This window comes from Bison bison, unplaced genomic scaffold (genome assembly GCF_000754665.1).
Source record: "Bison bison bison isolate TAMUID 2011002044 unplaced genomic scaffold, Bison_UMD1.0 scf7180017862966, whole genome shotgun sequence".
NCBI classification, from domain to species: Eukaryota; Metazoa; Chordata; class Mammalia; order Artiodactyla; family Bovidae; genus Bison; species Bison bison.
In genome coordinates, this window is record NW_011493538.1 from 68381 (window position 1) to 82699 (window position 14319).

Consider the following 14319-nt stretch of genomic DNA (forward strand, 5'->3'; position numbering starts at 1 on the left):
CATCTGTACATGACTACTGGAGAAACCATAGTTTTGACTATAAGGAAACTTTGTCAGCAAAGTGATGTCTCTGTTTTTTATATGCTATCTAAGTTTGTCATAGCTTTTCTTCCAAGGAGCAAGCATCCTTTAATTCCATGGTGCAGTCATGATCCACAGTGATTTTGGAGCCCAAGAAAATAAAGCATAATACCCCCATTGACTTTCTTCTTCATACTAGATCTCTTTCTTCATAGCAACTATCTCTCAGTACAGTATGCTCTTTATCTAGAAGTAGGTCAGTCCTCAATTTATATTCCCCCAAAACATGTCAGAATTTCTCATCTAAACTCCCCAATACATGTCCATTTGTGGAGGAGGCTAGATATGGGCCAGAAGTTGATACTCAGAGATGGCACAGGGGATCTCTTGAAGGAGAAATTTTCATACAAAAATTATGGATTTTAATTTTGAATGCAAAATTGTAGAATTTCAACATTATTACAATGCCAATTTCAGATAAAACTAGTCATGTCATTTGTTTTTGTTTTTGTTTTTTGTCTGTTTGTTTCCAGGCAGTCACCTCTACTAAATGGAATTGGGGAATGATACAGAAATTTCAGAGTTTCTTCTTCTGGGATTCTCACAGGAACCAGAACTGCAGGCCCTCATATTTGGACTGTTCCTCTCCATGTACCTGATCACCGTGTTTGGAAACCTGCTTATCATCCTGGCAGTCAGCTCAGACGCCCACCTACACACCCCCATGTACTTCTTTCTCACCAATCTGTCCTTTGTAGACATTTGTTTCACCTCTACCACTATCCCAAAGATGTTGTGGAACATCCAGACCCAGAGCAAAGTTATAACCTATGAAGGCTGCATCACACAAATTTATTTTTTCCTACTGTCTGCAGTGTTGGACATCTTCCTCCTCACAGTGATGGCCTATGACCGCTTTGTGGCCATCTGTCACCCACTGCACTATATGGTCATTATGAACCCTCGGCTCTGCTTTCTGCTGGTTCTGGTGTCCTGGACCATCAGTATCCTGAATTCCTTGTTACAAAGTTTAATTTTGTTACAGCTTTCTTTTTGCACTGTTGTGGAAATCCCTGACTTTTTTTGTGACCTCAGTCAGATAACCCAACTTGCCTGTTCTGACACCTTTCTTAATAATATGGTAATGTATCTTACAGTTGTACTTCTGGGTAGTGGTCCCCTGGCTGGTATCCTTTATTCTTACTCAAAGATAGTTTCCTGTATATGCAGAATCTCATCAGTTCAGGGGAAGTATAAAGCGTTTTCCACCTGTGCATCTCACCTCTCAGTCGTCTCCTTATTCTTTTGTATGAGCCTAGGAGTGTACCTTAGCTCTCCTGCTACCCACAGCTCACACTCAAGTGCAACAGCCTCGGTGATGTACACTGTGGTCACACCCATGCTGAATCCCTTTATCTACAGTCTGAGAAACAAAGACATAAAGGGGGCTCTGAAAAGATTCTTTGTGATGGTAAGTCTAAAAAGGTCAGTTATTCTAGATTTGGAGAAGTGCCCAAGATTGCAGATCTCAAAGTCTCAGAATAAGTAGTTGTGATTTTTTAAATCAGACTTTGGAAGTATAAGTTGCCCTGTTATTTATTTCCTAGAATTCTCATTTTTTTCCAACTACTCTACACAATTTAATTACTCACTTAATTACTCTGTCAGATATCCAACCATTTTTATTTTCTTCTGTTCTTTCTTCCTATTTTTCCTACTTCATCCCCAAACTTTGATATCAAAAAGTTGGAAATTCTCATTTATCTCATGAAACTGCTTGGGTTTATTAAGAACAATTTCTTTTAAAATGACAAATACCATACCAGGTGATGCATCTTAGTTTTGCTAAAAGAATACTCATGAGTTACCACTTCATCAGAAAAAAAAAAAAAAAAACTAAACTACAGAGTTCAATTTTATAACATTGTGGGAGAGGAAAAACCTGAGACTACAATTTTTCACTTCTGGGTCCATCATTCCTTTTTTGGCCTGAACTGGTGTTCCTGATAATGCAGACCTTAACATAACAGTCTATTTTATAAAAGGTCATTAGGTTTTATTCTCCTGAATAGGATTCTATTCTCTTATAAGACTCTATGTACACATTCCCTACCATAGTCATTAGCAAAGCTGATTATCAAATACAGATCTGCCAGTGTAGTCTACACAGAAACAGAAACTGAAATAAATCAATTGACTTAATATGATCTTTAGCCATATTATAACTATGTCAGAGTCATATGATTTAATATGAATCAGAGATGGCATTGTATATAATTAAACAAATTTTAAATGATACTTTGTATTATTACATATGCCATTTATTTTTAAGCTGTATGTACATTCATTAAAGTATGGAATATCAGTGTAAATATATAAGATGATTGATGAACCTGTTTTTATTTTTTCTTATTGACTTATCTCACTCACACTACTTAAAAATTTCAGGTGATGCCTACAGCTATCACTTTTTCCATTGTTCTAAATAAAACTTAGCATCTATCCTAAATGTTGTCAGAAACAAAATAAGCAGTGAATGGGAAGTATCATCCACTATTTATCTCACATACACAAAGCAATTCCTTCGACTATCATGATCAAAACTGAATCATAAGAATGTGTTTTCCTGTATAGACATAAGACCTAGGGTCAGCCTGTTTTGTACACAAACATGCATGTTCTTGCAAGCTCTCCTATCAGGAAAGGAACATCAGTGAAGTCACTTTTTAAAAATTTTTTTATTATTATTATTTTTTACTTTACAATTTTGTATTGGTTTTGCCATACATCAACATGCATCCCCACGGGTGTACAGGTGTTCCCCATCCTGAACCCCCCTCCCACCTCCCTCCCCATACCATCCCTCTGGGTCATCCCAGTGCACCAGCCCCAAGCACTGAAGTCACTTTTTAATAGAGTTGTGTGGGGGAAAAACGTTGGATGAGAGTAATTGAAAATGCCATTTGCAAATGTTAGAACACAGTGAAATATAACAAGCAATAGATTATTATCTTTGCTCTAAATATCGTTCCACTGATGATTATATTTGTTAGCAGGCTGAGTAACCATCCATCATAAAATAAAATATTAAAACATAATGTATTTATTATCAAATGGGATGGTATGGTTTGGAGTTGTTCCAAGTTATACTAGATTTCTTGTGAGTCTGTAATTAGCTGCCAGTTTCTGTAATTAGCTTGCAGTCTCTATATAGTTGGAGAAGGAAATGGCAACCCACTCCAGTATTCTTGCCTGGAGAATCCCAGGGACAGAGGAGCCTGGTGGGCTGCCGTCAATGGGGTTGCACAGAATCAGACACGACTGAAGGAACTTAGTAGCAGCAACAGCAACAGCTCTATACAGTACTTCTAAGGCTCACCCATGATCCTGTGCCTGGGTGTAGTGCTCATCTCTCTAAAACCAAACTATGGACAGTTCATCCATTTCTATATCTAGGTTAACGTAATTTACAGAAAAAAATGAGTTGTCATAAGTAAGTTGTCTTAAATGAGATTGAGGACCAAAGAATTGATGCTTTTGAACTGTGGTACTGGAGAAGACTCTTTTTTTTTTTTTTTTTTTTATGTTGTTTTATTTGAGAGTCCCTTGGACTGCAAGGAGATCAAACCAGTCCATCCTAAAGAAAATCAGCCCTGAATATTCATGGGAGGACTGATGCTAAAGGTCCAATACTTTGGTCACCTGATGTGAAGAGCTGACTCATTGGAAAAGCCCCTGATGCTGAGAAAGACTGAGGGCAGGAGGAGAAGAGGTCAATAGAGGATGAAGTGGTTGGATGGCGTCACTGACTCAGTGATGGGAGTCCGACTCTTTGTGGCACCCATGGACTGTAGACTGCTAGGCTTCTCTGTCCATGGGATTCTCCAGTCAAGAATACTGGAGTGTGTTGCCATGCCCTCCTCCAGGGAATCTTCCCGACTCAGAGATTGAACCCGGTGTCCCTTGTGTCTCCTGCATTGACAGTGGGTTCTTTACCACTAGCGACATGTGGGAGTGAAAGTGAAAGTTGCTCAGTGTCTGACTCTTTGAGACCCCGTGGACTGTAGGCAGCCAGGCTCCCCTATCCATGGGAATTCTGCAGGTCAGAATACTGGGCTCTGTATCCATTCCACTCTCAGGGGATCTTCCCAACCAGGGAATGAATCCAGGTCTCCTGCATTGCAGGCAGATTCTTACCTTTTTAACCACCAAAGAAATCAGTGCCACCTGGGAATCCCATTGAACAGGGTAAGGAAAGAAAATTTCGTATGACTCCCATCTCCTCTACCTCAAGTGAGAAGGGAGACACCTCAAAGTGGGGAAAGAAGAGTGAAGTGAACATCTGTACTTATAATCTGGAGTAACAGGAGGAATATGTGCCCAACAAACAGATATAGGGAGCAAAATTCTTCATAGTTGCAAATTCAGGGCTTAATGGGACACCATTGTTTCTTTTGGGTGTTCAAAGCCTGTCTCAGAGACTGGCATTTCACTCCTTCCTGTCATCTTTCCAGGGGGAAGATTTCAATCTCTACCATCAACCATCCAGTGGGAATTTGTGATTCTTCCTGGAGACTGCTCTCTCAGAGATCACAATCCTTGAGTCTGAAAGCCCCGTAAACATTTTAGGAGTGAATCAGAGAGAAGGAAAACCAAGAATACTTACCTGAGCCAATCCTCCCTGAACTATGGCCCCCAATCACTGTGATTGGTTGCTTGTTTGCCTCATTCATTAATTAATTTACTTATGATGCCTAAAAATGAAGTGAATACTGTACTCAGCAAAGCAAGGTCAATGTTGAAAATTAAATTGAAGTGTGTGTTAAGTCACTTCAGTCGTGTCTGACTCTTTTGACCCTGCAGAATGTAGCCCGCCAGGCTCCTCTGTCCAAGAGAATGCTGGAGTGGGTTGCCATGCCCTCCCCAGGAGATCTTCCCGACCTAAGTATCGAACCTGCATCTCTTACACCTCCTGCATTGGCAGGAGGCTTTTTTACCACTAGAGCCACCTTGGAAGCCCAACTAGAGGATAGATTGGGAGATGTAAAGTGCTTCTGGTAAAAGTGGAAAATAAGTCCAAGTGGAAAATAAGTTGTAATTAACTGGTGTAGAGAAATATCCTTATTAGAAGAGGAGGGAATGCACAGTGAAGTGATGGCATTCTTTTTATTTTAAAAGATGGTGCATACTTGACTGTATATTAATGAGAAACACAGACCAAAGAATTCTTGAAAGGATTCTCTTGCAATAACATTTCATTAGATATATTTCTCATGGTATCCTCTCAGTGTGGGTATTCACATGAAAGAAAATTATATAATATATCAAACCAGACATGGTAATGACCTTTACTTTCAAATTATTTCATTATCTGTGAAGGTGAATATATTTGTGAGTTTGTTAGATATGTACTTTCTCCATCATAATTTGTCTATGGGAGTCCTTTCCTTTTGTATAATGATGTCATAGTATTTCTATTGCCATTTTTCTTCACACTCATTAAAAAAAGCAAAACGGATTTTTGTGTGTGTGTGTGTGTGTGTGTGTGTGTGTGTGTGTGTTTTAACCAACTAGCTGTTTTACATTTGGTTCATTTATGTATGTATAGATTTTTTGTTGAAGAGGGGACTACTAATTTTCTAGAGTTGTTGGGAAACATCCCCTCACAAGTCAATGCTTTGAAACTCCATGGGACCTAGTAAACACAGGTTATCATCCTCAGGTTTGGAGAAAATGTTAGATCAAGTTTGAGATAAGATGTAATGAGGTGAGACTTCTGGAAGGCAGAAGAGTTCATGGAGAACTAAGAATAGACTGGATTCACCTGATTTCTACTAATCTGGTCTCTTGGGAACAGAGACTCAATAGGAATAATTTTCTTTTTGTTCAGATCAGTGTCCCACAGGGAAATTATAAACTCAGAAGTTGGGGCAACAATGGAAACGGTGCCTAAGGAGCAGCCTAGGGAGCTATAACTGTCTCCTCTGCTGTAATTGCTTAGTGTGTGCATTCCTGGTGCTGGAGAGTACTTGATTGTTGCTTTTGGAGTCTTATCATAGCTCAGGAACCAATGCTTTGCTCCTTCCTGCTGGCTTGTTTGAAAAAGAGCTTCTATCTCCATTGCTGATCGTCCAGACAGCAATTCAGACGTCCACATAGAGATTTTTCTCTTAGAGACATTATCCAGGTACATCTGAGAACTCAATAAGTAGGTGAGAAAAAAGGTTCAGAGAGAAATGAACCCAAAAAATTTTACCTAAGCTCACACAAGAACCAGACCACTCTAGCCCTGAGACAAGAGCTTGCCATGTGACTATACTAGAGAGACTAATTAACCTAGAATTAATTCACTTAATGTAGTAAAAAGAGAAGTGTCTTCTGAACTTAGAAATACAAGGAGTATTGTTGCAGCTAACTCATGGAATATAAAGTTCAGCTTAATGAGAATGAAGAAGGAATTCAAGGCATAGTGTAGTTCCCGTAAAATTAGAACATGGCTGAGGATATTTACGGTTAAGGGGAGTTGTATTATAGAATATTAGGTTCAGAGTCTTGTGCAGTGAACTAAAGGCAGTTTTTAAATGCTTAAGATGGGATGTATTTGAGCATTTATTTACTAGAAAGACTCATTTTTTTATTAGATAGTTTGTTTTATGATATTGAGCCACACGAACTGTTATCAAATTTTGTAGACTAATCCTTTGTTGGTTGCATATTTTGTAAATATTTTCATGTTTTGCATCTTTTATTTTCATGTTTGTCCATGTATCCTGTTTATGTTTGAGTATGTTTGTGTGTTGATTAGAAACAGACTAAGGGAGGTGAATATTTGTTTGCATAGATGTCCCTCATGTTGGATATCCATATGGATTACAAATTGTACCTAATATGAAAAAGAGTTATGCTAACAAGCTCTACTTTACAACTATTTCATTACTGAGAGGTGGGGAAGCAACAGTGACACTTGAAATGTAGGGAAAAAATCTAATTCATCTCATTGGCAGTGATAACCATTCATTTGTTAACAGGAAGGAACTACTCTATTTACTTATTGAATAAATCTGTCGAGCACCTCCAGACAGTGTATACTACTCTTTTACTATGTAAAAGAGAACGTTAGCATTTATAATGGTTCCATTGACCCCCCATGACAAAAAAAAAAAAACTAATATGTGGTACATCAGAGATTCAAAACTCAGTTTTCAAGTGCCCAGAGTCTTTTCATATGGTATCATTTTAAAAAATATTTCACCATTTCAATTTTTTAAATGTACAATGGTTGTTGTACCCTGTATATTTTCTGTTTTAAATTGAGAATTTATTTCCTATGATCATTATTATAATGGAATATTTAATCAGTAAAGGATCATAACATTGTAAAATGTTGTTTGTTTTTCTGGAGACTAAATTGTGTGTATGTTTTTCCTGTTTTATTAGATATTCTGGGCATTGACGAGATATAACTAGGGTTCAAATATTGCCAGAACCAATAAAATTTTTTTTTCTCATCACAATTTCTCAGGAACCACGTGAGTATTCTAGATCTTTTCACCTACTGATGTGTAGGTCTCTCCTCTGTTTTTAAATTGACTTTTATATTTTCTTAAATACAGGACACAAAATGGTCATATAAATATGGATCTTCATGTTTACATATCCACGGGAGGCTTAACAACTGGAATTTGGGTATTATTTCTATATTCTTTTACTTACTGAGGTAACATTGGTTTAAAACTTTGCATAAGTTTCATGTGAATATTATATTTTGACTTCTACTACAGTGTGCTCACCACCAAAAGTTCAGTTTCCATCCTTCACTACACAGTTGTCACTATTTACCCATTTTGTCTGCCCCCAATGCTCCCTGCGACAACTACTGTGTTCTCTGTATCTAAGTGTTTGTTAGAGCTATTTCCTTCCATCATACCTCCTAGTTTAGATGAACATCTGTCAAAAATGGTAAGACTTATTTTGCCTGAATAGTATTCCATGGTGGACACCTACCACATCTTCTTTATCCATTCATCTATAAATGGCTGCTTCCATATTTTAGTTGTTTTCAATAATACCGCAATGAACATTGGTGTGCATACCTCTTTTCAATTTAGTGGGACTTTTGGGAGGTGTGGGTAAAATATTCAAAAGTGGAATTTTTGGATGATATGTCAGTGTTATTTTTAAATTTTGAGGAACTTCCACACTGTTTTTCAATAGTGACACCACTAATTTATATTCCTACCAACAGTGCATAAGGGTTACCTGTGGTCTTCATCCTGTTTAACACAGTATTTCTAGACTTTTTGATTAATAGTCCTCCTAATGGGCCAGAGGTGATATCTCATTTTGGTTTTGCTTTGCATTTCACTAAAAATTAGTGAGGTTGGACATTTTTTCCTGTGCCTGCTGGTCATTTGTATGTCTTCTTTGGAGAAAACGTCTATTCAGCTCTTCTGCCCACTTTTGAATTAGGTTGTTTGTAGTTTCATTGCTGACTTATATGAGTTCTTTATAAACAATGGGTATGAACCCCTTATCTGATACATTATTGGTGACAATTATCTCCCATTTAGTAGGTTGTCTTTTCATTTTATTAATGTTTTGCCTTGCTGAGCAGATTAATTAATGTAATCCCATTAGATTATTTTTGTTTGTTTGTTTTTTTTTTCTGCCTTGGAATTATCTAACAATATATTGCAAAAGAGTGTATTGCTTTTGTCTTCTTCTAGAAGTTTTATGATTTCTCAGGTCTTGCATTCATTAGTTTAACCCATTTTGAGTTGATTTTTTTGTTGTTGTTAGGAATTAAAATTTTATTCTCTTGTTGCAATTGTAAGTGGGTTTGTATTTGACTTTATTTTTTCCTGCTATTTCATCATTATTGTTTATAAACATTGTAGTTTTTTATATTGATTTTATACTTGTAACTTCATAGTATTCATTTGTTATTTCTAATAGTATTTAGTGGGATCTTTAGAGTTTCCTACTCAAAAATTTATGTCATCTGTGATTTATGGTAGATTTACTTCCTTTCCAATTCCAAAAAAAAATGTATTTTATTTATTTTCTTGCCTCATTACACTGGCTAGGACTCCAATACTATATTGAATAATAATAGGAAGAGTGGGTACCTTTGTCATGTTTCTAATCTTAGAGAGATCGCATCTAGTTTTTCAACATTGATTATGATGTTAGCAGTGAGTTTGTCATATATGGGTTTTATTATGTTGAGATAAATTCCCTCTATACCCACTTTATTGAGAATTTATATGGTTAAAGTTTTTATGAATCTTTTGAACTCTCTTTCAACATCAGCATCTTTTTCTGGATCTACTGAACTGATCACATGATATTTATTCTTCATTATTGCTGTTTTCCATGTTAATTTACAGATGTTAAAACATCCTTGCATTCCAGAAACATAAACCACTTGACTACACTTTTTTATGGTGTGTGGTCCTTTTAAGAATTGTTGTATTCTTTTGTTAATATTTCATTGAGGCTTTTTGCTCTATGCCCTTCAGATCTATTGCACTACATTTTTTTGCTCTTGTTGTTGTTCTAGTTTGGTTTAGGAATCAGGGTAAATTTGGTCTCATGAAGTTATTAAGGATGGTTTTTTTCTCTTTTAATTTTTGGAAGAGTTTGGGGACGATAAGTAGTGTTTCAAAGAATTCACCCCTGAAGCTGTCTGGTCCAGAACTTTCAATCTGGGGGAGCTTTTTGGTTACTGTTTTAATATCTGTACTTTCTTTTTAATATAAGTAATTTATTTATTTTACTTTACAATATTGTATTGCTTTTGCCACACATTGACTTGAATGTCTGTACTAAATGATAGGTCTATTCAAATGTTCTATCCTCTAATGATTCAGTTATGAAATGTCATATAATTCTAAGATTCTGTTCATGTTTTCTAGGTTGTCCAATTTGTGGACTTATAGTTGTACATAATCTTTTGTATTTCTCAGGTATTCATTACTATTTCTCCTTTTTCATTTCTGATTTTATTAATCAAAGACTTCTGCCTTTCTATTTTTTTGGTGAATCTAGTAAAGGTTTGCCAATTTTGTTTGTCTTTTCAAAGAACCAGCTGTTAGTATGACTGATCATTCCTATTTTTATAGTTTTTATTTCATTAATTTCTTCTCTGATTTATATTATTTCATTCTTTCTACTGAATTTGAGCTGTATCTTCTTCTTTTTCTGCTTCCTTTAGATATAAAGTTAGATTGTTTGTTGAGAGCATTCTTGTATCTTGAGGTAGGTCTGTGTTCTTATAAATTTCCCTCTCATTCTTTTGCCCATCTCAGAGATTTAGACATGCCACATTTTCATTTTTATTTGTCTTCAGATATTTTTCTTAATGACTCCTTTGATTTCTCAATTGACCAATAGTTGCTCAGTAGCATGTTGTTTAGCCTGCATATATTCTTGATTTTTTTTCAGTTCTCTTCTATAGTTAATTTGTAGTTTCATACCATTGTGATCAGAAAATGACTCATGAAATTTCAGTCTTCTGAATTTATTGAGACCTATTGTTTCCCAACATATGGGAAACAATACTCTTGAGAAAGTTCCATGTGCACTTGAGAAGAATGTATATTTTTCTGTATTTGGATGGAATGTTCTGTACAAATCTATAATGTCCATCTGGCCTAGTGAAAACGTAAGGCTGTTGTTTCTTGTTGATTTTCTGTCTCAATGAGCTATGCAGTGATGTAACTTCAGTTCAGTTCAGTCATTCAGTCGTGTCTGACTCTTTGCGACCCCATGAATCGCAGCACGCCAGGCCTCCCTGTCCATCACCATCTCCCAGAGTTCACTCAGACTCATGTCCATCGAGTCAGTGATGCCATCCTCTGTCGTCCCCTTCTCCCCTTGCCCTCAATCCCTCCCAGCATTAGAGTCTTTTCCAATGAGTCAACTCTTCACATGAGGTGGCCAAAGTACTGGAGTTTCAGCTTTAGTATCATTCCTTCCAAAGAACACCCAGGGTTGATCTCTTTCAGAATGGACTGGTTGGATCTCCTTGCAGTCCAAGGGATTCTCAAGAGTCTTCTTCAACACCACAGCTCAAAAGCACCATTTCTTTGGCACTCAGCTTTCTTCACAGTCCAACTCTCACATCCATGCATGACCATTGGAAAAACCATAGTCTTGACTAGACGGACCTTTGTTGGCAAAGTAATGTCTCTGCTTTTCAATATTCTATCTAGGTTGGTCATAACTTTTCTTCCAAGGAGTAAGCATCTTTTAATTTCATGGCTTCAGCCACCATCTGCAGTGATTTTGTAGCCTCCCAAAATAAAGTCTGACACTGTTTCCACTGTTTCCCCATCTATTTCCCGTGAAGTGATGGGACCAGATGCCATGATCTTCGTTTTCTGATTGTTGAGCTTTAAGCCGACTTTTTCACTCTCCTCTTTCACTCTCATCAAGAGGCTTTTTAGTTCCTCTTCACTTTCTGCCATAAGGGTGGGGCCATCTGCATATCTGAGGTTATTGATATTTCTCCTGGCAATCTTGATTCCATCTTGTGGTTCTTCCAGTCCAGCGTTTCTCATGATGTACTCTGCATAGAAATTAAATAAGCAGGGTGACAATATACAGCCTTGACGTACTCCTTTTCCTATTTGGAACTAGTCTGTTTTTCCATGTTCTAACTCTTGCTTCCTGACCTGCATATAGGTTTCTCAAGAGGCAGGTCAGATGGTCTGGTATTCCCATCTCTTGAAGAATTTTCCACAGTTTATTGTGATCCACACAGTCAAAGGCTTTGACATAGTCAATAAAGCAGAAATAGATGTTTTTTTGGATGTAGAAGAAGTGTCAAAGTCCTCCTGTATTATTGTGCTGCTGCCAATTTCTCCATTTAGGTCTCCTAATACTTGCTTTATGTATGTCAGTTCCTCTATTTTAGATGGATATATCTTAACAACATTTAGTAGAACTTTATGTTCTCCATTTTTAGGTCTTCTTGAACTCTCAGTTTAAAAAAAAAGCACCCTCATCCACTGTTTTTACACTTTTTTACACTATTCATAGAATCTGTCACCATGTGGCATGACATAAGATATTTATGTGCTTATATTTTTTATTATTATTTTTTGGCTTTTCTTTCTTAGAATTTAAATCTAGAAAATGGCTAGTATTCAGCATATATTCCTCAAATGGATAAAAATATTTCTCATTAAAACTGTGTAATGCATGATCCCTTGAGAGAAAATCTGAAAGCTTTCTGCACATCATAATCTAACTGGGACTACCTTAGCACTGTAGATCTGTCTTTTCCACTTAGGTCAGTATTATGCCTCTCTCTCTAACAGAATTTCTAGTCAAAGATGTTACAAAACATCCTTTAAAAGTGAGGATTCATTAAAAATACAGATGAAAAGATGGATGAATAGATAGATAGGTAGGTAGGTAGGTAGAGATAGATATAGATGTAATTGCAGCATTTTCAAATGAATAATGCCCATTTGGGTAAAAATAATTCACGCTATTTTTTTTTCATTCCTAGTCATCAACACCACAACATGATACCAGGAAATGATACACAAGATTCAGAATTTCTTCTTCAGGGATTATCAATGAAACCAGAGCTACAGCCCCTCATATTTGGGCTTTTCCTCTTAATGTACCTGATCACTGGGTTTGGAAACCTGCTCATCATCCTGGCTGTCAGTTCAGACTCCCACCTCCACACCCCCATGTACTTCTTCCTCTCCAACCTGTCCTTTGTAGACATCTGTTTCACCACCACAACAATCCTAAAGATGCTAATTAATATACAGAGCCAGAGAAAAGCTATATCCTATGAAGGCTGCATCAGTCAGATGTATTTGTACATGCTGTTTGCAATGTTGGATGATTTTCTTCTGACCGTGATGGCCTACGACCGGTATGTGGCCATCTGCCACCCCCTGCACTACACAGTCATCATGAACCCTCGACTCTGTGGACTTTTGGTTCTGTTATCCTGGCTCATTAGTACCCTGCTTTCCTTGTTAGAAACCTTACTTGTGTTACGGCTGTCTTTCTGTACAGATTTGAAAATCCCTCACTTTTTCTGTGAAATCAAGCAGATTGTCCAACTTGCCTGTGATGATACGCTTCTTAATGATACCATTATGTATTTTACAGCAGTGCTGTTGGGTGGTGGTCCCCTGGCTGGTATCCTTTACTCTTACTCTAAGATAATGTTCTCCATACATGGAATCTCATCACCTCAGGGGAAATATAAAGCAGTCTCCATCTGTGCATCTCACCTCTCAGTTGTCTTCTTATATTATTGTTCAAGCCTAGGAGTGTACCTTAGCTCTGCTACTGCTCCCCACAACTCTCATTCAAGTGCAACAGCTTCTGTGATGTACACCGTGGTCACACCCATGCTGAACCCCTTCATCTACAGTCTCAGAAACAAAGACATAAAAAGAGCTCTGAAAAGAGTCATTCACATAAAAAGGGAAATTGTTCTGGGTTTGAAGAAACATCCTTGAAGAAGACCTCAAGCTTTGGAACAAAAACTCCTATTCTTTGATTAGATTGTGGATGTTGAGCTTGCTTTTTCTATTCATTTCCTGGAATTTGTTTCTTTGACTTTTACACTTTAAAAAATTGTGCACTCACTTTTTGAAGCTTTTTCCTCTCTCTGATGAAAAGACAGTTATCCCCATTATCCACTTTCCTATTTTCAAAAAGTTTTTCCTAGCCTAAGAACAGAAAGACTTTGAAAGTCTGGTTAATTTCACGGTGCTACATGGATTATTTATGAATAATTTCATCTCAGATGATATATGCACATGCATGCATGCTCAGTTTCTTCAGCTGTGTCCCACTCTTTGTGACCCCATGGACCACAATGATGGATTCTCCAGGTGAGTATACTGGAGTGGGTTGTCCTGCCCTCCACCAGGGGATCTTCCCAACCCAGGCATTGAATTCACGTCTCCTGCATTGCAGGCAGCTTCTTTACCACTGAGCCATTGGGGAAGCCCCATGACATATGTATTATCTCAAATATTTTCAAAAGAACTACAAATACTGGGAAATTGATAACAAAGTGTCAATAAGCATATATTTATCATTAATATTTTAAATGCCAATGAGCTAAATGTTTCAATTAAAGACATAGGGTGGCTGATTGAGTTAAAAAAAAATAAGACTTCTATCTTCTCTATGCTTTTTACAAGAAACTCACTTCAGAGCTAAAGAACCACAAAGAATGATAGTAAAAGGGCTGAAAAGATATTTCATGCATATGGAAAGTAAAAGAAATAGGAGATATGGAGAACATTA

At 37.0% G+C, this 14319-nt stretch overlaps 2 protein-coding genes across 2 annotated transcripts; both read left to right on the forward strand.

Moving 5' to 3' along the window:
* Positions 1-571: 571 nt before the first annotated feature.
* LOC104983515 (olfactory receptor 7A10-like) lies at positions 572-1570 on the forward strand. The gene has a single exon (XM_010832943.1). It carries the CDS (start codon positions 572-574, stop codon positions 1568-1570), a length of 999 nt encoding a protein of 332 aa, XP_010831245.1.
* Positions 1571-12557: 10987 nt separating this feature from the next.
* LOC104983516 (olfactory receptor 7A17-like) lies at positions 12558-13520 on the forward strand. Its single transcript, XM_010832944.1, has one exon. The coding sequence runs from the start codon at positions 12558-12560 to the stop codon at positions 13518-13520; it is 963 nt and encodes a 320-aa protein (XP_010831246.1).
* Positions 13521-14319: the final 799 nt, after the last annotated feature.